Below are 26,298 nucleotides of genomic sequence, written 5' to 3' on the forward strand. Positions count from 1 at the left end.
GATCAATTTGATGTTATTTTAAAATGGCAAAAAAGTGTTTTTCTTTCAAAAACAAGGACATTTCTAAGTGACCCCAAACTTTTGAACGGTAATGTAGATGATGAGTACCTTAGACAGAAAATCCTAGGAGTGGTCAGTGCATGTCGCCTGACCCGTATGGTAAATGGATGGAAGGAGAAAATCCTGTGGATATTATTGTTGTTTGAGTAACTCTACCTGAATATGTGAAGCTTGGATATGTGAAGTATGCTGTGAGACTGTCTGTGTCCAAACCATTACAGTGTGGAAATTGTAAAGGATATGGTCATGCGTCAAATGTTTGCAGACAGGAGAAGTATGATATTGAATAATATGTGAATGGAAAATGTTGCAACTGTGGTGGGGATCATACTCCGGACTTCAATGAGTGCCCTGTTAGGGTGAAGGAGGTAGAGGTGTCTATGATCAGGGCTGTGCAGCAGATCTCCTATTTGGAGGCGGTGAAGAGGTTCGAAGGGGCAAGAGACAACAGCGTTGAAGATATGGCAGTGGATACATTGCAACCAGTTGCTAGTGTTTTAAGTCAATCAGGTGATCTCGAAACAATCATTGTGAAGAGGGTGGATTTTGTGTAATTTATAGCCACCGTGATTAATTGTACAGCACAAGTGTCTAAGAGTCTAAGAAGCTAGATATCCTGATATCTGCAGCCGATACGTTTTTGGGGCCCCAAGACTTTACAGAAGCACTACGGACTTTTGTCGCTAGGAAATGTCCCGCTCTCAGAAGAGGCTTCTGAGCCTGTGTTGGGACCTGATTAGAATGAGTTTTTTTTGTTTGTTTTTTACAGAAAAGCAGATTGATTTTGTTTAGTAATTAATAATTTTTTGGTAGTTGGTATGATATTTTATTTATTTTACCCAAATATTTTAATTTTGTTGGATCTTTATTATTCACCTACAGGTGGCGGAATGCACATTTAATGTATGCTAAATCTATTATACCATAGAAGCAGAAGCAGGATTATTCTTTTTGCCTACTCGTAAATTACGATACAAAACGTTGACCCTTCTGAACAAATACTAAACCAGGCGGCGCCCTACTATCTGATTCATATCGCGTGATTTCTGTATTAGTGTGGACGAAGCGAACTGGATGTCCAACAGCACAAAAATTCGAAGGTGCGAACGGACGGAGGTTAGCGCGATCCGCTCATACTTACATTTCTAGCAGGCTGTGGTTTTCTGTCAAATTCCTAAAGATAACAACGCATGGAGAAATGGGTCCCGAGCGACATGGTAGGAAAATTCGATGCGTACTTTGTAAAAGTTCCAAGGAAAATCTGACAACTGGACCGCTATCGACGAAAGATTCCGTCACCGCTCATCAGAACTGCTTGGTAAGATTCGAAAAGCTCTGCCGTGACCTGTAATTTTGCTTTGGGGGAATAGTTTGGCACTGCTAGGCTAGCCACGATAATTTTTGGAAAGGAACTAAAACGAGTCAATCAAATTTGCAGATTTAGTAGACAACAGCATGTGGTAAACAGCTGTCGATTGACACAGTTAACAGTGGGGCTCTGACCCTACCTAGTGTTATGATTTGTCTATTGCAGCCAGGGGTTCTCAAAGTGGGGTTCTCAGACCCGAGGTACTGCATTTTTAAAAATTTATATTACTAACAGATTAAACGAATTTTGGCAAAGGGATTTTAGGAATAAGTTTAGAGTTATACAATGTAATATTATTAATATACAATTGATGTTATTAACCCTGGGCAACATGGGCCCGGAGGCTCACAGGGATATTGGTATCCACAGTACTTATTCATTTGACATCTCAATTATTCTTGTATTCCCCAAAATGTTATTGTATTTATTTTTTTTTAACATAAATGCACTGTAATGTAAGCTTTAAAACTGAAAAGTTTTCTCTGCCTCATGGCAAAATGTGTAGAATTGCAGGATATTAGGTTTAAAGCTGCAACAACAAAATATCTCTCTGCCCCATGACAAAATGTGTAGAATTGCAGGAAATTAGCTTAAACTGCAATAATTTCTCTACAATGCCAAGAGATGGGCCTTTAAAATGTTACTTCCCAGGGCCCGAGACTTGGTTCGTCCGGCCATGCACTGACAGTCATAGTAGAACTTCTTGTATGCTATTTATCTCACTTGAGTTGTGTTCTGATTTATGAGGGGGTCCCTGAAGAATTTGATATCACGAAAGGGTTCCCTGGACTCAAAAAGTTTGAGAACCCCTGGTTTATTGACTCAAAGGGAGTGAACACTACAGAATGACACCTTACCTTATATGATAGTCTTTGTCGTTTCCTTTCCCATTTAAATCCTGAATGCAGTTCGTTTGGGGACACTGATATTCCTATTATGATAATATAATTGACATGCCTTATGAGCCATCTTACCCCATCAGAACCCCAAATAACATTGTATTTCTTTGTTTATAAACAATGCGATTTGTAAACAAACACTGTATATCTTCAAAACATGGTTAAAACTATCATTTTGATCCCATGAATGGCCAGTCCATGCATCCATAGCTCCATCTATGAATTTGATTGGTTGCATAATATTTATCAAATAAAACTTTTGGGGCTGCCATTTGGTGTTTGAATCCCAGATTGCCCCTTTAACTCTTCCATGTGTTTGAATTGCAGCTTTATTCATCTGGGGTTATTTGCCAGAACTCGCCAGAGCTTGACGACTTGTTTGGTTTCACTGTAAAAGATGTCCAGAATGAGATGAGGAGGGGAAACAGACTGGTGAGGTTATTTTAATGTTTTCCTTAGTTGTTTGAACAAATTAAGTCAAACACTATCATGGTTTGAACAAAGTTTGAAGTAATTAAGTCGTGTGTGTGTGTTATGTTTCAGTAATGTCTGATGGTTTTGTTGGCCTAATGTCACTATACAAGCAAACTGTATCCCCCCCCCCCCCCCCCCCCCCCACAGATTTGCTACAGGTGTAAGAGGAAGGGTGCCACGGTGGGGTGTGAGGTGAAATGCTGTCAGAAGTCCTACCATTACCCCTGTGCTGTGGAAGACGGGGCCCACAACGTCGAAGACCGTATTGAAGGGAAGTATACGTAAGTGCAAGGCATAACGCGTTTTCTTCCTAAACAACTGTGAAATATATTTAAAGGACAATGGGTCTCAACTGACCAATTTAATAGATAAAGTTAATGAACATGTTATTGACTGGGTCTCTATGACCGTGTCTCTGTGTTTGTTACAGGGTGTACTGTCAGAAGCATAATCCAGAGATAGCAGGTGAGGTGGCTGCTGGTTAGTTTTATGTGTCCATCTGATTCATGCCTGTAGGCTAGTTTGAGTGGTATCCAGATTTCCAAACCTTCAATACCATTCTCCTGTACCATACTGGGGAATACGGTATTTCCAGCAGTGCCCACATTTCTTAAACTAAATAAAAAGCTAAAAGCTAACAAGCGCTAGCGAAAATAAACTAAATGCAAGGACAGACAACCCAGTGCATAAAGTTGTACAATTATCTCAAAAGGCTATTCAGACTTGATCCAGGAGGGGATTGATTTTCTCTGCTGTAGCCAAGAAGCTTGATCTTGCAAGCTAGCCACCTATAGCTAGCAAACCAAATAGACAGCTGTAACCCTGAGCTGGAGAAAATGTACGGTGCCTATAGAAAGACTGCACCCCCCTTGGATGTCTTCATTTTATTGTTTTACACAGTGGGATTAAAATGGATTTGTCATTTTTTTGTCAACGATCTAAACAAAATAGTGGAATAAAGTCTCACATTTTTTCAAGATGAATGAAAAATAAAACACTAATATACCTTGATTAGATACTGTAAGTTTTCACCCCCTTAGTCAATACATGTTAAGGTGTTAAGAAGCTCAGCTTGGCGGGTCATGTTTCGGAGGATGCATGACTCGACATTCGCCTCTGCCGAGCCCGTTTTGGAGTTGCAGCGATGAGACAAGATCATAACTACCAATTCCATATCATGAAAAAGGGGATACAATTATTATAATTTTTTATAGAAAATATATTAAACAAAGTAATAATACTTGACTGAGGGACCTTACAGATGTTGTATGTATGGAGGACAGAGGAATTAAAAATGTATTTCACACAGAGGGAGTCCAGATAACGTATTATGTGAATTGTTAAGCCAAATTTTACTTCTGAACTAATTTAAGCTTCTGAACTATACTTATGCAATGACTATATTTTTGTTTATTCATTTGTAAAAATGTGTCGAATTCTTTTCATTTTGACATGAAGTATTTTGTGTAGATCAATGACAAAAAATACAATTCAATCTATTCGATTACACTTTTTAATGCAACAAAATGTGAAAAAAGTTCAAGGGGGTGTTCCGTTTGCTCCATGAGTTCTTTGTAAACAAACATACCATGTGACTGGCTCAGTATCATTTTTTTTGGGGGGGGGACATGACAAAATACATTGGGACGTTATTGAAAAATCATACCGTCCGTATTTCAAAATACCACAGTATACCACCCAAGCCTATAGCAGGAATCAATTAATTGTCCATCCCAATACTCATCTGGATGTATTTAGTTTATTAAGTAGCTGTTAGTCCATCAGGGCAAATCTTCCTGGCTTGGTACACAAACACGCAGCCTCTGCCAGTCCAGCTGGCAGTTTCAACGAAAAACTATAAGTTAATGAGGTGTTACTTTGACTTGTTCTTGAGAATTGTTTCTGTCTCAACACAGCATCCAATGGTAGAGCTTTGTCCTGCAGCGGTGATTCAGACACAGAGAAGAACAACAATGGAGAAACATCATCCAAGGTCTGTATGCCACTGACTACAGTGTAATGTAAGAATTTAATAACACGCACACAGGTCATTTATGAAAATGGATAGTTAATAGCTAGGACTATGTATGTTTGATTAGCTGGTCACTATTCCAGTCTTCTGGTCATCATTGAACAACATCATCTAGCTGAAGGCTCAGAAATTAATACAAATCACATTTCTCCCTCCAAATAATGGTCCTGTAAACTCAGCAAAAAAGAGAAACGTCCCTTTTTCAGGACCCTGTCTTTCAAAGATAATTCGTAAAAATCCAAATAACTTCACAGATCTTCATTGTAAAGGGTTTAAACACTGTTTCCCATGCTTGTTCAATGAACCATAAACAATTAATTAACATGCACCTGTGGAACGGTCGTTAAGACACTAACAGCTTACAGACGGTAGGCAATTAAGATCACAGTTATGAAAACTTAGGATGCTAAAAGAGGCCTTTCTACTGACTCTGAAAAATACCAAAAGAAAGATGCCCAGGGTCCCTGCTCATCTGCGTGAACGTGCCTGAGGCATTCTGCAAAGAGGCATGAGGACAAATTGCAATTTGTCTGTACTGTAAGACGCCTAAGACAGCGCTACAGGGAGACAGGACGGACAGCTGATCATCCTCGCAGTGGCAGACCACGTGTAACAACACCTGCACAGGATCGGTACATCCGAATATCACACCTGCGGGACAGGTACAGGATGGCAACAACAACTGCCCGAGTTACACCAGGAACGCACAATCCCTCCTTCAGTGCTCAGGCTGTCCGCAATATGCTGAGAGAGGCTGGACTGAGGGCTTGTAGGCCTGTTGTAAGGCAAGTCCTCACCAGACATCACCGGCAACAACGTCGCCTATGGGCACAAACCCACCGTCGCTGGACCAGACAGGACTGGCAAGGTGCTCTTCACTGACGAGTCGCGGTTTTGTCTCACCAGGGGTGATGGTCGGATTCGCGTTTATCGTCGAAAGAATGAGCATTACACAGAAGCCTGTACTCTGGAGCGGGATTGATTTGGAGGTGGAGTGTCTGTCATGGTCTGGGGGCGGTGTGTTACAGCATCATCGGACTGAGCTTGTTGTCATTGCAGGCAATCTCAACGCTGTGCGTTACTGACATGACCCTCCAGCATGACAATGCCACCAGCCATACTGCTCGTTCTGTGCGTGATTTCCTGCAAAACAGGAATGTCAGTGTTCTGCCATGGCCAGCAAAGAGCCCAGATCTCAATCCCATTGAGCACGTCTGGGACCTGTTGGATCGTAGGGTGAGGGCTAGGGCTAGGGCCATTCCCCCCAGAAATGTCTGGGAACTTGCAGGTGCCTTGGTGGAAGAGGGGGGTAACATCTCACAGCAAGAATTGGCAAATCTGATGCAGTCCATGAGAAGGAGATGCACTGCAGTATTTAATGCAGCTGGTGGCCACACCAGATACTGACTGTTACTTTTGATTTTGACCGGCCCTTTGTTCGGTGACACATTATACCATTTCTGTTAGTCACGTCTGTTTACATTTACATTTAAGTCATTTAGCAGACGCTCTTATCCAGAGCGACTTACAAATTGGAATGTTCATACATATTCATCCTGGTCCCCCCGTGGGGAATGAACCCACAACCCTGGCGTTGCAAGCGCCATGCTCTACCAACTGAGCCACACGGGACCTGTTGAATCTTGTTATGTTCATACAAATATTTACACATGTTAAGTTTGCTGAAAATAAACGCAGTTGACAGTGAGAGGACGTATCTTTTTTTGCTGAGTTTATAACCTAAAATAATATAACCTAAAGTTAATCAATATTCATTCCCAATTGCAGCAGTTTTGTCTCATCTGTGAAATGAAAGAAGAGAGCGTCAGTCTAGAACACATCGACAGTGGCATTTTCAAGTGAGTATGAGGAGTCTTTTATTCCAAAACCAATGGCTTTGCTCATTCATTTCTATCATTGATGTCAGTAAGGGTGATTTATTATGTTGTTGTAAGAGCCTGGAATGCCTCTGTCACAGGTTGTATTGTGAAAAGCATAAACCACTGTCGTTGCAGAAAGAGCTGAATGGTAAGTAATTCTGTCTCCACTGACTCACACCAACAGACTCTTCCTTTGGTTGTGTGTTACACAAAGGTCTTCTCTGTAGATCAGATACATAATTTACAAAAGTATGTTTTGGATATGTTTTAATTTTAAAGGACATGCACTGTCAGGACCTTCATCTTGCAAGAGTGACTCCAACACGCCTGAAAACCAACGGCAGACACAAACACCCAAGGTGTGTGTATGTAGCTTTTAAACATGGATGCATATCTTCTGCAGTAAAGAAAGCCACTTAATATGTTCATGTAATGATATGAAAATATAGTGAATCGTAATCTCTTTGCTTTTGAAACAGAGACGGTTGAGCTTCTCTAGCAAGTAAGTATGGAATTGAGGTATGCATGTCGTACGGTGGTCTGGTTCTTTGATTCTGTCCAGCTGACCTGCTCTGTTCTGAGTGTGGAGTTCATGCTGCTTTATGTATATTCTTTGCTGACAAACAGTTCAGTAAATGTGTCTCTCTCATTCATAAAATATGGACTGGATTCTTTGGGGGACTATTTTCTGAACACTGCGCCCGTTCTCACTTTTTTGTCAGACAGGAAGTGACATCATCAAGAAAGTCCAAACACAGGAGGATACTGGATAACTCCTCAGACTCAGGTTGCTTTATTGTTCCTGTAGCCTCCTTTTTCATTTCCTTGATTGTTGTCATTTTTTAAATCAAGTTTATACAAAGACACGAGTGACACATTGCATTGATTAGTATGTTGGTGTGTTCTGTGACAGATGGAGATGTGAATAGGATTGATATGGAGTTTTCCCCTCTGGAGTCCAATCTAGAAGACCGTCTCAACTCCGAACACAGGTAATGGTGATAGTGCTCTCATCTAGTTTCAATTAAACTACTTTCAATGAAGGCAGCGCATGTTTTTTAATTGTTTAAATTTTTTAACCAGGTAGGCCAGTTGAGAACAAGTTCTCATTTACAACTGCGACCTGGCCAAGATAAAGCAAAGCAGTGCGACAAAAACAACAGAGTTACATATGGGATAAACAAACGTACAATCAATAATATAATAGAAAAATCTATGTAGTGTGCAAATGTAGAGACATTAGGGAGGTAAGGCAATAAATAGGCCATAGAGGCGAAATAATTAAAATGTAGCATTTACACTGGAGCAGTAAATGTGCAGATAATGATGTGCAAGTAGAGATACTGGGGTGCAAAAGAGCAAAAAAATTCAATAATAACAATATGGGGATGAGGTAGATGCGTGTGCTATTTACAGATGGACTGTGTACACTGATCGGTAAACTGCTCTGACAGCTGATGCTTAAAGTTAGAGAAGGAGATATAAGTCTCCAGCTTCAGTGATTTAATTTTTTACAATAATTCGTTCCAGTCATTGGCAGCAGAGAACTGGAAGGAAAGGGAAAGGTGTTGGCTTTGGTGATGACAAGTGAGATATACCTGCTGGAGCGCGTGCTACGGGTGGGTGCTGCTATGGTGACTAGTGAGCTGAGATAAGACGGGGCTTTACCTAGCAAAGACTTATAAATGACCTGGAGCCAGTGGGTTTGGCAACGAATATGTAGCGAGGGCCAGCCAACGAGAGCATACAGGTCGCAGTGGTGGGTAGTATATGGGGCTTTGGTGACAAAAAGGATGGCACTGTGATAGACTACAACCAATTTGCTGAGTAGGTCGTTAGAGGCTATTTTGTAAATGACATTGCCAAAGTCAAGGATCGGTAGGATAGTCAGTTTTACGAGGGTATGTTTGGCAGCATGAGTGAAGGAGGCTTTCTTGCGAAATAGGAAGCCGATTCTAGATTTAATTTTGGGTTGGAGATGTTTAATGTGAGTCTGGAAGGAGAGTTTGCAGTCTAACCAGACATCTAGGTATTTGTAGTTGTCCACAAATTCTAAGTCAGAACTGTCCAGAGTAGTGATGCTAGTCGGGCGGGCGGGTGCGGGCAACAATCGGTTGAGAGCATGCATTTAGTTTTTAAAAGCAGTTGGAGGCCACGGAAGGAGTGTTGTATGGCATTGAAGGTCGTTTGGAGGTTTATTGGTTTATTCTGACAAATTTCTTTACCTACCAAGGCTCTCTGTTGTCAAGGTTGTTCAAATAGCATGTTATCATTTCAGTGTTGAGGCGTGTACGCCAAATGTTCAGTGAAAAGGGAAGGAGGTAGCGTACAGTGACACAAGATTATTAATTTTGCTCTCTTACTTCACAGTAATCATGCTGAGACCCCCATAGCTTCCACCACAGGTAAAACATGTCAGGACGGACATTAACACACCACATTACCAGGATGTTTAATATCAAACCTAATAATATCAAACCAACTGTCATTTTCCTTAGGAAATCAGCCAGCACCTGAAGATGGGGACTATACATTCATCGACTCAGTGAGTTACATAGCTTTATTTTTCTGACTACTTGTCCAATACTTCTCCTGTGGCATTACTGTATTTCTATACTGGTCCTAAACCATTGATTCAACCATAAGGTGCTACAGAGGTTGGTGAGTACGGCCCAGTACATCACTGGGGCCGAGCTCCTTGCCATCCAGGACCTCTATACCAGACGGTGTCAAAGGACCAAACATTTTTCTGACTCCATCCACCAAAGCCATAGACTGTTCTGTCTGCTACTGCATGCATGGTAACGGTACCAGTGCACCAAGTCTGGAACCAACAGGACCCTGAACACCTTCTACCCTCAAGCCATGAGGCTACTTTACAAGACGAAATAGCTAATCATATGTCTACTCAGACTACCTTTATTGTCCCTTTTTTTGCACTCTCTATGCACACACACACACAGTCTACATAAACATAATATATGCATATTGACGCCACACACACACACACTCACCACATACGCTGCTTGCTACTGTCCATCTATCACTTTAACCCTACCTATACAGTGGGGAGAACAAGTTTTTGATACACTGCCGGTTTTGCAGGTTTTCCTACTTACAAAGCATGTAGAGGTCTGTAATTTTTATGCTCCGTAAGAAGCATCTCAAGGTCCTGGAGTGGCCTAGCCAGTCTCCAGACCTGAACCCAATAGAAAATCTTTGGAGGGAGCTGAAAGTCCGTATTGCCCAGCGACAGCCCCGAAACCTGAAGGATCTGGAGAAGGTCTGTATGGAGGAGCGGGCTAAAATCCCTGCTGCAGTGTGTGCAAACCTGGTCAAGAACTACAGGAAACGTATGATCTCTGTAATTGCAAACAAAGGTTTCTGTACCAAATATTAACTTCTGCTTTTCTGATGTATCAAATACTTATGCCATGCAATAAAATGCAAATGAATTACTTAAAAATCATACAATGTGATTTTCTGGATTTTTGTTTTAGATTCCGTCTCTCACAGTTGAAGTGTACCTATGATAAAAATTACAGACCTCTACATGCTTTGTAAGTAGGAAAACCTGCAAAATCAGCAGTGTATCCAATACTTGTTCTCCCCACTCTATGTACATATCTACCTCAATTACCTCGTACCCCTGCACATTGACTCGGTACTGGTACTCCCTGTACATAGTCATGTTATTTCTACTCGTTATTCACTGTATTTATTCCTTGTGTCACTGTTTCTATTTAAAAAAATCTTTATCTTTAACCCTGCATTGCTGGAAAAGGACCCATAAGTAGCCATTTCACTGTTAGTTAACATCTGTTGTTTATGAAGAATGTGACGAATAGAATTTGATTTGATCTCTCTCCAGGATGCTGGGTCCCAGAGTCTTTTGCTGCCAGTGATGCTGTGTGTTGCATCTGAAGAACCCTCTCAGGCCACAGGTAGTTACAGCTCCTCACCTCTCACCTGTACGCTCACTTTTCATTTTACTAAATTCTTACATACAATCCCTCCCTACTAGCCAGGAAGGAAAAACTCAAATGGTTGAGTTCTCTATCATCTCTCTATCCTCTCAGTGTGCAGTTCTGCGTCTTGTCATGGTTCTGTTCCGCACTCACCTGGTTCACCACACGGCAGCTCTCACTCACCTGGTTCACCACACGGCAGCTCTCACTCACCTGGACCTGCTCAGGATCCCATCTTGCCTGTCCACTCACCTGACTGCTCATCCGTACACTCTGGTCCACTCAATTTCACCAGCACAGCTATTGTGTGTTATGGCCCAGTGTCCTCTCCATCTCCCGCTACTCCCTCTCCACACTCTGTCTCCCAGTGTCCCCTGGCAAGGCCTGGAGGCCCGGGTTCACCTGGTGGTTCTGGCAATGCAGCCAGCACTGTGTTCTGGAGGAGGTGTAACGAAGCAGGCTGTACAGAGTCCATATTCACCACCTTCATCTCTGACATGGTCGGCATCTCCAAGAGGATCCTGTCAGATCAGGCCAGTCAGGAGGGTGAGTGGAACGGCTGGGGGGGTTGGCTGGTATATTAAATAAAACCGTCACCAATTGAACACTGTTAGGAGCATATAATCAGAATTGCAGGCTTCATTTATTTTCTTTCGTATGTTTTTGCTTTCTCTGTCTTCCTTCACAGATTATGATCTCTCTCTGAGAGTGATTGAGGCCTCTGGAAAATTATCACAGATGCTTTCACAGCAGGAGAGAGGTGAGAATTAGTGGATTAATAACAGGGTTATAGGAGTTTTTATAGCGTTATGCAAATGGTAAGTCTTCTTATTTTCAAAGCTTGTGAAGCCTGTATTCATATTTTTCTAGCCCACATCCCATTGTTTGTTGTATGCTCTGTAAGTTGCTCTACATGCACTTCGTGTGCCTTTAAACAACTAAAATGATGCAAATATAAATCAAATGTATTCTCCCTCCTTTGTTCAGAGTTTAAGAAGAAGCAAAGGGAGCTCCAGAGAGCTACGGCAGCCATAAGAGAAGCCAGGTCAGCCCTGAAAAGATGAGCAGCACTGCCAGATAAATTAAAGCACTCAAAGTTCAATTCACCTTTCCTCATTTTTAAAGGTGTATTATTCAGCCATAAATGTATCATTTGATTTCTCAATGTTTTTTGAAAAAAGTTGTTCCGCTTTCTTACCTTATCATAATACCAAACGCATAACCTAATATTATATTACCACCGTGTTCATATTTATATATAGTAGAAGCAATTGTCAAACAAGAAGAGGCTGGCTTTTTCACTTGCCAGAAAAGGGACTTTATAGCTTCACCAATGTAAAAAATGTACACTACCAGTCAAGTTTGGACACGCCTACTCATTCAACGGTTTTTCTTTATTTGTACTATTTTTGGGGGGTATTTTTTTATTGTAGAATAATAGTGAAGACATCAACTAGGAAATAACACATATGGAATCATGTAGTAACCAAAAAAGTGTTAAACAAATCAAAATATATATATTTTAAATTCTTCAACGTAGCCACCCTTTGCCTTGATGACAGCTTTGCACACTCTTGGCATTCTCTCAACCACCTTCACCTGGAATGCTTTTCCAACAGTCTTGAAGGAGTTCACACATATGCTGAGCACTTGTTGGCTGCTTTTCCTTCACTCCGTTTCAACTCATGCCAAATAAATACAAATATATATTTTCCCCTAACCCTACCACCTCTCTCCTAATTGGAGTAAAGTAATGAACAACAACACTTTGGCTTCTACTTCCAATTTATACATACTATATACATTTTACGGAAACAGTTTTCTTTAATCCCATCCTTCAGCTACCATCAACCCCTCCCATCTAGCTCTGATACACATCCAGTTTGATTTCTATTTTGCCATATATTTTTAACTGCTGTTTTACAAAAGTTCTGAAACTATATACATTTTAATCACACCCTTCAACCCCTCCCATCTATCTCTTATCATCCATGTTTTATTTATATTTTTCAATTGTGCTGTGACGCTTCACAAAAGTTCTGAACCCTTCTATTTCCATAGTTTCTACAGATTGTAAATTAAAGAAACATTTTTGCCAAAAGTATTGACTAGGACTTTTCAAATCACCCAGTAGTGCAGAGTTAGCTCCAGGTAAATGTTGCACTTCAACCATTCATGGACATGTGACCAAAAACAAGCTACATATAGACAGTACCAAAACAAATGATCTAATGATTCTGTCTCTTTGGACCAAAATCTGCAGAGCTGGGGAGGTTGTATTCCCCCATATATATAACATTCTATTGGTCGCAAGAATTTTGTGTAATTTAAATTGAAAAATTCAGCGTTGTTTTGCGTATCGGTTCATAAACCATGTGTCTTGGAATCGGTACATCAAAATGTCTTCCCAACTATTTTGCAATCGATATGGCACAGCTGTCAATTTTTTGGTCCTTAAATTAAACCGGTGTGTATATATATTTTTAATCACAATTTTCTTTAACCAATTTTGGTCTAATGCATGGCCAGCAGACAAGCTCCTTAATTTTCCCCTCTTCCCCTACTGTTCTGTGGTCTGGGGAAATGCATCAGCAAGTGACATTAGGAGGCTGCAGATTGCACAGAACAAAGCAGCAAGGATTGTTTTAAGGTGGAGATATGATTCTTCTGTTGTAGTCATGCTGCCATGCAATAAAGAAATTGAATAATTTATCCGAGCAAACCAGAAACCTTTCAATATATACATTGACACAATACAGGAAAATTGTGCTGGACTATGGTAGATGAAGGGTCGATATGTTAGTGTATTATGTCTGTAACAGTGTGTTATATATGAAATAATTTTCAAATAACTGAAAGTGAGAAGTAATCTGAATAAAGCGAAAAAGGCCATTCTTGAACACGGGGTGAGACATTCTTACTAATCTGCTAGAGAACCAGTTCGGAATGTAATAACTTTTGTATGACTGACGCCTTTAGTGAGAGGTCTAACGCTTTAATATTTAATCATTTCTGCCCTCCGAATTCAAATTCATTATGTAGGCCCGTTTCATTTTGTCTGGCTTGTCGTTCCAAGTAAAATTGAATATTTTTGCTCATGTAATTTATAAAACTAGGTTTTATAAAGGTGTAGGCAAGACCATAAACAAATATGTAAACTGTGATATGACTAAAGAGTTAATCAGGCTGACTTCCTTTTCATGGTAGCAATATATTTTTGCTAACTTTCTATTAAAATTGATTGGAGTGAGTTCATTTCTTTCTTTTGGGAAATGTATACTGAGTATGTCCACATCACCATCTGACCATTTTATTGGTAAACTACACAGTAATGTAAAAGTTGTATTTTGTGATCCAATACGTAATTTAGTACACGTATCATAATTTGGTTTTAATCCAGAGAGGTTAGAAAAATGATCTAGATCGCCTATGAGGTTGTGCAAGGATCCATACTGTTGATTTAAAAGAACATGAGTCGTCTGCGTACAATGACACCGCTATTTTTAAGCCCTGGCTTTCTAACCCTGTGATATTGTTGGATCTGATTTTTAATAGTTAATATTTTGATGGCAATAATATATAGATATGCCGATAGTGTACAACCTTGTTTTACTTCGACAGTTTAAAACTTTCTGAGAAGTAGCCATTATTTACATCTGTTACTATACTTAACTTTAACCCATTTTATAAGAGATTCTCCAAAATTGAAATATTTCAGGAATTTATTTATAAACTCCAGTCAACTTTATCAAAAGCTTATTCAAAGTTATGAATACCAGGCCATATTTTTCAGGTTTCTGTTTCCAGTACTTGTCTTATATTATGTCAACCATGTAAAAAATGCACAATGCATCACAATGTTTCCGTGGTAGCGGAGACTGCATAGACGTTAAACGCTGCATATGTCGGCTCAGTCAAACTACCGCTATAGTGCTGAACTTCGGCGGTGGGATTGAATCGAGCCCTTGTTTTGCAACCAGTCTTACACCCACCTCCAGCCTACCACCCTTTTCTTTGACTCCACCCACTGATCTGTCACTTTAGGCTCTGCCCACAGAGCTTCTATCCAACAGATCAACTGTGTGCTGCCCTCAGAACAGGATCCAATAAGGACAACTCCATTGGTCATATTGAGGAAAGTTAACTGGCACTCCGCTCCACAGAATTGTCATAGAAATTAATTACTCAGTTGGAATCATTATAAAAACTCAACTGGAATCTCAGCAGCTCCTCACAACAAAGCAGCCTTCACCCAGCTTTCTCACACTCAGTGTGTGTCACTAAATATCTACAAGTTGTCTTTAATGATCATAAAAATAGGTGATTATCATTTCTGTATAATAGTTCTGTACAGCTGAGATATAGTGCAAACATTACTGAAAAGTAACAATACCGTAAATGTCTGAAGTCATCTGTAACATCTTTCAACATAGGCTGAAAATATTGCATTCAAAAACCCAGCCAACCCAATGTGCTTCACAGACAATGTTCTCCAAGAACTCTGTCATGGAGTTTACATTGACCCTATGCACAGGTTTTTTTGTTACTCTTTTTAGGAATGATGTGATTTCACAAGTGGAACATTTGTATTGCTCAAACAGATTAAGGCCTAGATTGAATCAGATCAAGCGTTACCAGGCAATAACAGACACCAGCATAGCGGATGTTTTGGCAGTGTTGGAGGTAGAACTGTGTTGGAGCCATTAGATCGGTGAGCAGCTGCTCTTGATCATTGTCACCAAGCCACACCTGTCCCAGTCGTGTTAGAAGTTCAGAAAAAGAAGGTGGGCAGTCAAATTGAAAAATCATGAAACTAAATAATGAGGATTTCTATAGTCCTAATCGACGTGTAGATTACATCTCACATTCCAGTGTTCAAACTTGTAAACAAGGCTACATGGGACTCCGTGCAGCCAATGGCAATGTCCGCTTTAGGTATAAGGCCGGGAACCACTTGTGGATTTGACAGCTCTAACGCAGTTCCACCTCCGACACCCCAAAAACAACCACTATGCAGATGTTGGCTAAAGCAGATCTGATTGAATCAATCCCTAAGACTGGATCTAATAACATGAGACCCACTGTTCAATTGGAACACTGAAGATCGCTATCTGTCAGTAGTGACAAGTTATATAATCAATCTCACACAGGCTTTCCCAGAACCCACTGCACCATATCAGAAAGTGCAAACGTGCTCCTCACTCGTCAAGAAGAACTCAATCCACACGTATGATTGGAAGGAAAAAATGGAAACAAAATACTTGCAAAAAAACTCTGGCCTCCAAAGCTGCAAGATGTAACTACCAACCCACAGAGGGAGATGGAAGATTATATAAATATCTAATAACCCCACTGAACAGTTCTGTAACACCCCTTATACAGGGTTTAGGGTAACTACTTAACATCCTTTGCCACCCATCTCATGTGCAGTAAACAGACAACCACTGGCAGGAGGTACAGCTAACGGAGCAGCCTGGTGGCTCGTATCAGACGGCAGACCAGAGCGTGGTTAGCCTAGCGTAGCCCCCTGTGATGGAGACAGATGAGCCAGTTCAGCGGTCAGTTCTTGAAGGCTCCACAGCGGCTCGCTCGGCAGATGAACTCTTTGAGAAGGTTGCCTTCGATCTGCCAGAAGGCTGCAGTCTGGGTCACCTCCGTCAGGTGGTTCACACAGAACTTAAAGCAGAACTCCTCCAGGTCCTAGATACGCCACATGGTTAAACAGGAAATATGAAGTTAGCACTTGTCCAATAACAAACGCTCGTTTTAGTTTTCCTTTGCTATGGTGTGCCCCAATGAACACAACCCTGGTAGAGTAGGCTTGGTAGAAGTTGCTCCTAGCCACTGGTACAGGGTCAGATATGTGTTAATCCGCCTAAAGGTTAAGATTGGGTGAAGGGTTACCTGTTGCTAGGTGAGGAAGCGGGACTGACCTCTGCGTCGTAGCGCACGGCAGCAGCGAGCAGAGAGAAGGCGTTCTCTATGGTGATGCCTCTCTTGATGATGTGCTGACAGAGACGCTTCAGGCGGTTCTCACAGTAGGATGTGGCCAGGTCCAGCAGACCTAACACAACCATAGACAGTCTGGATCACTGTTGGCCTGGGATGTTTGCATACATTGTATCTGCATCCGTGTTGTTTCTGGACTTTTATAAATCAATGACCCTTGGTCTACAGATGAGGTACACCCCAATATGAGCTTCACTGGTAGCACTGTCACAGCCTTTAACCCTCCCCTATTGATTAATTGCCTTGTCAGTAAGGCATGGCTAGGTGTGGGACTGACCAATAGCATCCTCTGGGGGCAGGTCTATGTTGTCTGTGTAGAGGAACTCTAGGAAGGAGCGGTAGACGGGGTAGGTGAACTGGTCGATCTCTATCACCTCCTTCATGTCTTCATTCCAATGGGACTGGAACATGGACCTGAAGTGCTCACACCTAGCAGTGGAGAGGGGTAGAGAGGACAGCTGTTAGCGTCACTAAATGTCCTCAATTTAAAGGGATTGTTCAGGGTTTTGGCAATGAGGCCCATTATCTACTTAGAGTCACGAACTTGTGGATACCATTTAAGCATGCTAGCGGTACCCAAACACTGAGTCTTTGTGCCAAGCTAGTTAGCATTGGCACATGAATCTACCTCTAACTTCCTTCATACTGGACGCAGATACATAGAAATATTATCCACAAGTTCACCTGACTGAGGAAGTAGATAAGGGGCTTCATACCAAAATCCTGAACTATCTCTTTAAGTGTCTTTGGGTCTTTGAAAAGCACTAATGTAAAACAACAACACATTTCCTCATTCGCTAGGAGAGATAAACTTGTAATGGGTCTGGTAAAACAACTTGACTCAATAATAGACCATTCAACTTCAAACTTTCCCAATAATCCAAAAAGGTACTTAGATTTAGAAAGAATTTATTGATGTTAGCTGGGTAATTTGATAGTGCTGTGTTAGAGCCCAGTGAGCAACCTGCCTGACCTGATCTTGAGCACAGCCTTGTGCACATGGATGTATTTGCCGTCCACGCTGAACTTGAGGTCGGCCGTCTCTGGGCTGTCAAACTCCTTCTTTAAAGACTGGGACACTGTCAGGAAGTCATCATGCTCTGGAGAGAACACAGAAACACAATGAAAGTCATCACGCTCTGCCAAAAGTAGAGGACGTACTCAGTCACACACTCTTACCCATAGAGAGCAGCCTCCACATGACGGAGGGCGTGGCGAAGCAAGCAAAAACGTCATCAGTGCAGGAGAAGTGTGTGAGGAAGGGCAAGACGATGGACTGACCCCTACACTGGCCCCACATGTACACCTGGCCACTCTGAGTCTTAGCTGCTGAGGTGTGTGTGGAGTGGCATGCTGCAATCTCTACAATCCTGCTGGAGAGGGAGGAGATCAGTCTGTATTCTGAGACTGCCTCATCTCTTTCTCAGCCATGATGTGTACTGTGTCTGCCTGTGTATATACACATTTCTCACCTCTCCTTCTCAGCCATGATCTGGACTGGGCTGAGTTGGTTGCTCTTGTTGCCTGTGCCCAGCTGGCCATAGGTGTTGGTCCCCCAGGCATACAGCAGCCCCTCGTCCGTTAGGGCCAAGGAGTGGGCATAGCCAGACACTATCTGGACGGGAAGAGAGGGGTTAATGTTAGTGGAGGTAGTGTGTGTGTGTGTGCGTGCACTCACCTGTAGCACACAGAGACTCTGCAAGCCCACCAGGCGACAAGGTGTCAGCTGATTCCCATTGTTGCCTAGCCCCAGTTGGCCGTTTCCGTTATAGCCCCAGCCGTACACCTGAGAGAAACAAACGCACAAACACTCTCTTAGGTGTCCTGCAAGGTTGCTGCATACTTGTGAACCTACTAAGTTAAAGTACACCGGCTGATTGAATACAACATATACTTAACATATTTAATAACAAACCCACATTCAAACTGTGGTCACTCACCTCTCCATTCTCGACCACAGCCAGAGAGGAGGTTTGACCACATGTGATGCTGACGACCACCTTGTTCTGCAGACAGTTGGACACTCTCCTGGGGGTGGGCTGGTTGGCCGTGGACCCTGACCCCACCTGGCCACAGTTATTGTAGCCCCAAGCATACACCTGGACAGGGAGGTCAGAGAATCACATTTCACTGAATATCTTGATTTTCTTCAGGTATAATAATATAGTTCAAAACACTATAGAACATCACACATCTAACAGCAATACAAGTCCAGCCCACTTCCCTGATAATACAACAGGTTCACTCTAGAGTGGTGTCGGTCACTGGACCAGTGACATAAAGCTGACTCAGTGAAAGAACAGAGGGTAACAATAGGGCCTTTATATCAGAGCTTAGATTTACCGGGTCACAGTAAGTTGGTTTAGACTAGGGCACGGTGGTAAGGGGGCTTAGAGCAGTGTTTCTCAATCCATGGTCTGTGGAATGTTGTTGGCCAGCCCCTCAGAAGTTTCTGACAGACACAAGTGTTAGTTTCAATATAAGCAGAACCCCACACACACACCTCTCTCCTCTTTCTATCCTTTCATCTTTTAACCTCTCCAGCATTAATAGGGATCATGGGGTGAGGAGTCGCGGGGTGAGGAGTCACGAGCCACCTATCTCCCACTACCCCTCATTTTGCCTCTCCATCCTTCCTTCTCTCACCTCTCCAGTGTTGGTCAGGGCCAGGGAGTGATGTGAACCACAGGCCACTTCCGTCACCCTCTTGTTAAGCAGGCTGGCAGACACCAGCACAGGAGCGACCCCCTGGTTGGTGGTCCCATTCCCCAGCTGACTGTAACCATTGTGGCCCCAGGCAAACAGCTCGCCCTCTGACACACAATGGAGAAAACGGTGAGTTAGAAACCCCAAATAGTGGTAGAAATACTTTGAACAGACATCTGGGATAGGGATTAGGGAATCATGTCAGCTCTATTGAAGACATTTCTATGTCCAACATTCTGTGCCATCCTCTTGAACGGTGTATCCCTGTTATGTGCTGTAGTACCCTCAGTGGCCAGGAGGATGTGGGGTCCGCTGCCATAGCTGAGGCTGACCACTTTCCTCCCACTCAGAAAGTCCAGCTTCTTAGGTAGGATGGTGCTTTGGCTATCCCCTGTTCCCAGGCAGTTACTGCAGTTCAGCCCAAACACATACACCTAAGGAAGAGAAAGAGAGATGGGTCACTGTTTGAACAAGCAGACACCAGTCAGCATGTGCTGTGCATGTGTATTCCAGAAGAGAGACCTAGGGGTCACTCCAGATAAAACACACTGACTACACCAATCATCTGACCACTTACGTCATCATTGTGGGTGATGTAGATGACCTCGTTGGCGGAGGTTCCAAACACGCAGGCCTGTCGTATGGACGAGAGCTCCTCGCCTTCCATCAGGCTAAACAGCGGCCATTTTGTCACATCCACCATAGTGCGTCTTGATCTCCGTTGCGACGGTGGAGGGGTGTGTCCCCGGCTACAGGGAGGAGCAGGTGCGTGGTCTTGGTGGGTGATGCTATCCCTGCTTTTCACACTGAATATTAGTCAAGAGACATCGAGAGAACACACAGAGAGAGCTTACACAACCACCAGAGAACACACAACTCGAAGTCAGAGATCAAACACACACGCATTCACAATCATCAGAGCACATGTGGGCACAAACAGTGACACGCACACACATACTGTATAGCTCAGATACTCTGCAACCTCAGACCACCAGTGTTTTGAGTTGGTGAAATTGAGCAGACAGAACAGAGAGAACAGACCATTGTCCTGGCCTATAATCTCTAAACGTTTCCAGATTATAATTTAATCTGTTCCCCACGAACCGCAGGGTTTCACATTTTTATTCTATCCCAGCACAAACCCGAGTAATTGCCAAGCACTATATGAATCCAGTGGGTTAGTGTTGGGGTGGAATAAATATGCGCAATCCTAGGAACAGATTTGGAAACACTGACCTTACATGTGGTGGGTTCTATATCCAGTGAACTGAGACATATCTAAAAAAATTACTTGATACTGTTTTAAAGCAGGCAGCTAGGCTGGGAATAGTTGCTCAGTTAGAGCTTTGCTTTAGGATCGATTGCAGAACCTTGATCTCACCCCTAGGGATTACCACACAAAACACGTCAATCGAAAAAGATCAAGACTAGAGTCAATTTTCTGACTACACAAGCAAAACTCTCAACTAGCCAGTTTAGTGTATCAGAAAAGAGAGTAAATAATGTTAATACTACAACCGAATACGCATACACATTTTATTGAGTCTATTGATGAAATTAGTAGCTAGTTAGCTAGTGGAACTTTAGCTGATTAGTTAGCCATCTAAAGTTACCTATACAGTGATCAGAGATTTCACACAGTGCCACACTCGCCTTAAATTACTGTGAACCTGGCTAGATAACGTTATCTAGAAAGCAAGCCAACAAAACATTCTAGTTGTAGCTAAGTTAGCTACTGCTAGTAAACGAGTATGCCAGCTGACAACAACGTGCATTCACTGACCTACAAGAGCGTTCCATAGTCAATAATGACAACTTTTCCGGGGAGGAAAACAAAATAGATCAAAATGAAAGTATGTTTAAAAGCGTAACACCACCAAGCCTACCTATGAGATGCGTTAGTTTGGTGCTATTACCGGTGGACGGGTAGCTAGCCTCCCGGTCACTGAAACGCTTTCTCCTGCCGCCGCCGCTAACACCTCTCCGATAATGTTAGCATCTCCCTCCGATGTTGGTGTGTCCGGAAGTGAGAGCCAATACATGTCACGTGATCAACATTCAACCAAGAGAGGCCCAACGCGATGGAAAATCTGTCACCCTCCAGCAGGTGGCGTTTTTTCGTTGTTTCGCCCAGTTGTTACGAGTGCACTGATAGAAGTAGGACACGTGACATTACTGCAACTTTGTGAAAAAACACTTTATATCAGTCTCGAGATAGCTATGCATATTCATGACATGAGGCTAGTAGTATAGCATCTCTCAATTGAATACAGGCGGTTGACACCGACAACCCTCATGTCGATTTCAAAAATAGGGTTATCCATCAACCTAAAGAAGACAGGAGGGCGCTAGATCGTGGACAATGACTCCCATTGTTGGGGCGGAGAGATGTATATTGTCAATATACCCCAAATAAATAGAACAAAGGTCACTAGATGGCTGTCTGACCATATAATAAACACCCCCAAAACATATGTTAAACATTTACATTTCTCAACATAATCCTCTTATTTCAGGTTTTGCCTGATCGCTTTCCTGATCCAGTTTTGCTCTCAGTTAATCATGGGGGTTATCAGGTGATTCAGTGGGTGATTCTTTTGTTTTGTTTTCTCTAATCAATACCAGAGCAGAGGTGAATTTAATCTTGACTCTGCCCTTCTATTTGTTTGATTAAACGAGCACGTTTTACTCATGTTGTCCCGCCTCATGTTGTTGTTCCTTATGATATCCTCATGTCAGTCAATGGCACATCCATCTACCATTTCTTTAGTAGCTCTGAAATAAACAAACCACACAAACAACTTATCAACTCCTTGAATTATTTAATTTCACTTCAGCTGGTGCCACAGGTATAACCAGGTGAAGCTACTGCCATGGTTACCATTCCCAGTGATTGAAATCCCAGTCAGCTGGGTAGATCAGTCCAAGGGAGATAGAGCTGGTTAAGAAAGCTGCATGCAAACACATGAAAATAAGTAGATGTTATCTCCTTATTTGGTTGACTGTTCAGTGGCATTCAACTCTGCTTGTAGGACCATCCATTTCAGCACAGAGGTGTAATGGCAAGCAACTGGATCACAAACCAACACTACGAAGAGGAATCAGGCCCTTGCTGATAACTGAAGCTATTATACATTTCAAGGCCTTGGATGCTTGACTGATCTGCTCCACTCTTTGGACTATTAAGGGAAAAGCTTGGATGGACTCCAAACATCAGAGATCTGCAGAAACCTCCATCCTTCATATAAACCTCAATATCCTGTCTGTCATGGGCATGGCCCTGTGCAGACAGTCTCACATGCATACATCCAAAGTGGTTCTAGTGGGCCTGGATGGGGCAATGAAGTCCACCCCTCCACTGTCTTCAGAAGGGTGTTGGCTCGTTGGAACTGGACTCTGGCCCGGAGCTTACCGTGTGGGACATAGGGGGATATGAAAGCCCTGTGGAAAGACCACATGGAGGGCTGCGATGCCCTGGTGTTGGAGTAGACTGGGGGAGGCATTGGGGAGAGTGCTTGGGGACGAGAGGGTGCGGGGGGGGGGGTCTCCCTTGGTGTTGGTTAGTAAGATGGACCTCGCCGAGGCCATGGGGCTCCAGGAAGTGATGGATGGATGGACTGGAGCAGTCCTGGGACTTGGAGGTGCAGATGCCCTGGGCTCACTGGCCACACTCAGAGACCGCTGAGGGGTAACACACACGGATATGAAACACATTCACAAATACACAATGCAAACTGATCAATAGACAAAGCATGGATGCCCATACGGTTTGGGTTAAATGCGAAAGACATTTCAGTTGTGCAACTGACTAAGTATCCTCTTGCCCTTTCATACACACACAGAGCTAAAAGGGTAGGCACACAACCAATATGAGGATGTGAAACTTTTCATAAGCATACTGTGTTCCTATGACTAACTAGCTCCATGCCTCAGAATGTATCAGGCCAGTAGGTTATTTTAATATAGAACCAGTTGTGACATTCACTCTAAAGGAAACTGTTAAAATGGGACTCGAGAATTGTTTGCAGAGAAGATTGGAATGAAATAACTACTTATCAAAAGGACAAAAATCCAATGGGATTATCCACCCTTTTTTTACACTCATTGTAACAATTCTACATTAAACAAATCTCCTCACAGCAATGTCACTTGAGTGCCACTAATTTGTACCATTTACAGAAGATGCAGTACCCCTCTACACCACAATGTGGTCTCCAACTCAACCCTGCTGGTTAATGTAGTTTCTCCCTGGAAGTTGGATTAATGGTTACTACTGATTTACATATTGACACTGCCAGTATGAAGGGACTGGTGACATACAATGACTTTAAAATAAAACCTTTAGTCGTACTTTCAGTAAAGCTTATGATTATTGATTGGTATTTTACATCAGGTATATTTCTCTAGGTACCATGGACAGCAACTCAATCACATACATGCGAGCATAGTCACTTTGTCCCTTAATACGACGCATTCGCTCTCCCCTTTTTCCCCCCCCAGACACACATGCCTTGATTTTTGTGTACAAATCAGAACACTTGCAGCGGTGAGGATCCAACGGCTAACAGGAAGTTTATTTTGGTTAGGATCAGTAATACAGAGACCATGTCCTGAGGGCGAGATGGGAGGAAGTGATATCATAATCCCCTTATTGGTTAGCAGATTGTGGCATTGATGGGTTTGTTTGTGGTGAATGTAGGTATGGGTGGATATGTCATAATGGGTTACAATGCTCAGCCCATAGAATTAGGAATTAGAATAGTATTAATAGGATCTCTATGGCTCAGCCAATAAAATAGGAGTAGAACAATCACTACAGCAGAGAGCAGCATTGACTAATCCCATGGCAGACTCCAGTAATTAGGGAGACAACACACACCAATTTCAGATGCTCCAACAGCTTCTAGCATTTTTTTTCCATAATACATCTGAGAATCAACTTGTTTGTTTCGTATAAATGAAAAACAAAAAGGCACAATGTCAATGAATTTCAACTCATTCTCGTTTTTAATATGCACAAGAGTTGAAAGTATCAGTGAGCCACCTTAAAGAGAAGAATTCAATCAAAAATTTATAAAAAAGATATAAACATTGGAGGCCAAAACACAGTCTGTTGCTATTTCTCTCTATTCTCTTATTTAAAACAACTTTTCTCCAGCAAGTAAAAATCTTGCAAGTAACATAAGCTTGTATCGTTTTCCCGATACAAGACAAAGAAATTGTAATTCTTTAAAGTGGCTCGGTCCGTCTAGGCGGATAGTTCATGACTGTACACCCCCCCCCCCCCCCTAAGGTTTTGTTCATTAGCAATAAACTTTCCCCCACCCCTTCCCCTAATCCAAACCCACTCCTGCCTCCCCCCACCCACTGTCTATCAGTAGTTAGCAGCCTAATGGCCCATTCAAACATACAGCTGCAAAAGAGTATTATGCCTTGTGGTGGCTGAGTAGCAACTTATTTGACCATCTACAGTAGTGACCAGATGACTGGACCTTCATTACTATTGCTGCCAGGCTTCCATTGAAAATAACAACTTCCCTGCTTTTGCTGTGCACTGTTTGAACAGGTCATAAACAGAGGAAAACAAGTCCAGACCAGAGACCAACTGGGACGGCTCTGCGATGGCAAAATGACACAGTCAGTCCCTGCAGATAGACAAGCAGGTTCATCAGCATGTCATCATAATACACATGAATGTTAAAAAATAAAGACAAAACAAAAATTAAAAAAACTGAACACCCCGTCCGTCTTTGATAGTACGTAGGTTATCGTTCTGCAGAGTGAGTCCAGTTCCAACAATGACTTGTCAGCTGCAGCAGCTTTGTACAGGCATTATGGAAATATATATTTGTATATTCTCAAGAGACTCGTTTAAGAGATACACATTGCATTTTGTACAATTATTCAGGTTGTTGATGACGTGACAAAATAAAATAAAAAGCACAAAAAAAAAAAGTTAAGTTCTGCAAAGGTCAGAGGTCGTGTTCTATCCTCAGTCCTGTCTTCAGTATCTGTCTCTTTCCGCAGGAAGAGAGAAAAAAAACTACCTCTCAGACGTGTGCGTAGGACGAAATGATAAAAGTAAAAATGGCAAATCTGGAAGCTCCACAGCCTGGACCAGAACAAGCCAAGTAGATATTTTTCAATTTCAACATAAAGTACATTTTTAAAAGAATGGGAGAATTTAAAAAGAGAAACCCCCCCAAAAAATCTGATTTGCCAAATGGTCCGTGCAAGCCGGAATCCTTGGGACGTCAATACCCCCCATTGAAGTAGATATTTAAAATGGGTAAAGGTTATGTTTAAGATTAGGGTTAAGGGTAGGGACGTCCCAAGGATCCCGGATAGCACTGAGCATTTCCAAATATAGGTTTTTTGAGTTTGACTGTTCTGGTGTTGAAGAATTCAGGTGATATTCACCTGTCAACTACTTTGTTGGATATCCCAACAGAGACATCACTACCCACCCTTCCACAGGACGTGACATCACTTGTGCAGCAGAATTTTATGTCCTCTAGGGAACAGGGCTACAGTAGCGATATTCCATCACAATACCCAGAGGTATTTTCCTCCAACTTCAGGTTGCTTTTTTATTTTGCTCTCTCCTGAATTAGAGCAAAATTGCAAAACAATTGTATACTTCTTTATGTAGGAGTTTTGCAGTATAAGTATATTTTTTACAAATTTCCTTTTTTTTTTTTTTTTTGATACATACAAATTAATCTCTACTCAAGAGAAGTGAAAAGGGGGGAAAAAGGAAAAAGTAATAACATGTTTCAGTCAGTCACAGAATCCTCTTCCTGCCTAAAGCCCGCCCTTTCCTGTCCTAAGTCTTTGGGAAGGGGGGTGGGGTCCGTGGCTATTCTTTGCTTAGCTCTAGGGTTAAACGTCTTCAATTGGG

At 42.2% G+C, this 26,298-nt stretch overlaps 3 protein-coding genes across 13 annotated transcripts in view; 1 reads left to right on the plus strand and 2 right to left on the minus strand.

Moving 5' to 3' along the window:
• The first annotated feature begins 961 nt into the window (after nt 1-961).
• Nucleotides 962-13,392, plus strand: LOC139538653 (uncharacterized). Of its 2 annotated transcripts, none has more exons than XR_011667772.1 (17): nt 962-1,378; nt 2,656-2,760; nt 2,950-3,083; nt 3,233-3,267; nt 4,719-4,795; nt 6,623-6,693; nt 6,813-6,862; nt 6,994-7,073; nt 7,194-7,216; nt 7,437-7,501; nt 7,628-7,706; nt 9,085-9,119; nt 9,213-9,259; nt 10,586-10,658; nt 11,051-11,228; nt 11,371-11,442; nt 11,670-13,392. XR_011667772.1 is itself a non-coding variant. In XM_071340963.1 (17 exons), exons 1-17 carry the CDS (start codon nt 1,259-1,261, stop codon nt 11,744-11,746), a joined length of 1,578 nt encoding a protein of 525 aa, XP_071197064.1. In that variant the 5' UTR covers nt 964-1,258; the 3' UTR covers nt 11,747-13,392. The 2 variants fall into 2 exon arrangements, 1 of the variants encoding a protein (XP_071197064.1); XM_071340963.1 differs by having other exon boundaries at nt 964-1,378; nt 10,794-11,228.
• LOC139538651 (RCC1 and BTB domain-containing protein 1-like) lies at nt 12,058-21,454 on the minus strand. 10 transcript variants are annotated; one of them, XM_071340956.1, is made up of 13 exons: nt 21,314-21,454; nt 21,181-21,212; nt 19,975-20,203; nt 19,681-19,831; nt 19,338-19,504; nt 18,632-18,790; nt 18,370-18,477; nt 18,164-18,306; nt 17,871-18,061; nt 17,665-17,791; nt 16,969-17,120; nt 16,616-16,746; nt 12,058-16,382 (listed from the first exon to the last, which is right to left on the minus strand). In XM_071340956.1, exons 1-13 carry the CDS (start codon nt 21,437-21,439, stop codon nt 16,242-16,244), a joined length of 1,857 nt encoding a protein of 618 aa, XP_071197057.1. In that variant the 5' UTR covers nt 21,440-21,454; the 3' UTR covers nt 12,058-16,241. The 10 variants fall into 10 exon arrangements, with proteins under 10 accessions (XP_071197057.1, XP_071197056.1, XP_071197055.1 ...); XM_071340955.1 differs by having other exon boundaries at nt 17,871-18,064; XM_071340954.1 differs by having other exon boundaries at nt 17,871-18,064; nt 18,164-18,477; nt 19,975-20,191.
• Nucleotides 21,455-23,944: 2,490 nt separating this feature from the next.
• Nucleotides 23,945-26,298, minus strand: part of LOC139538233 (putative per-hexamer repeat protein 5) — a 5,411-nt gene continuing 3,057 nt past the window's right edge. Inside the window, exon 3 of the mRNA XM_071340089.1 lies at nt 23,945-26,298. This exon is cut by the window's right edge and continues 227 nt beyond it. Coding sequence (XP_071196190.1) covers nt 26,174-26,298 — 125 coding nt within the window. The 3' untranslated portion in view covers nt 23,945-26,173.

The sequence above is a fragment of the Salvelinus alpinus genome, chromosome 14 (assembly GCF_045679555.1).
Source record: "Salvelinus alpinus chromosome 14, SLU_Salpinus.1, whole genome shotgun sequence".
Classification (NCBI taxonomy): Eukaryota; Metazoa; Chordata; class Actinopteri; order Salmoniformes; family Salmonidae; genus Salvelinus; species Salvelinus alpinus.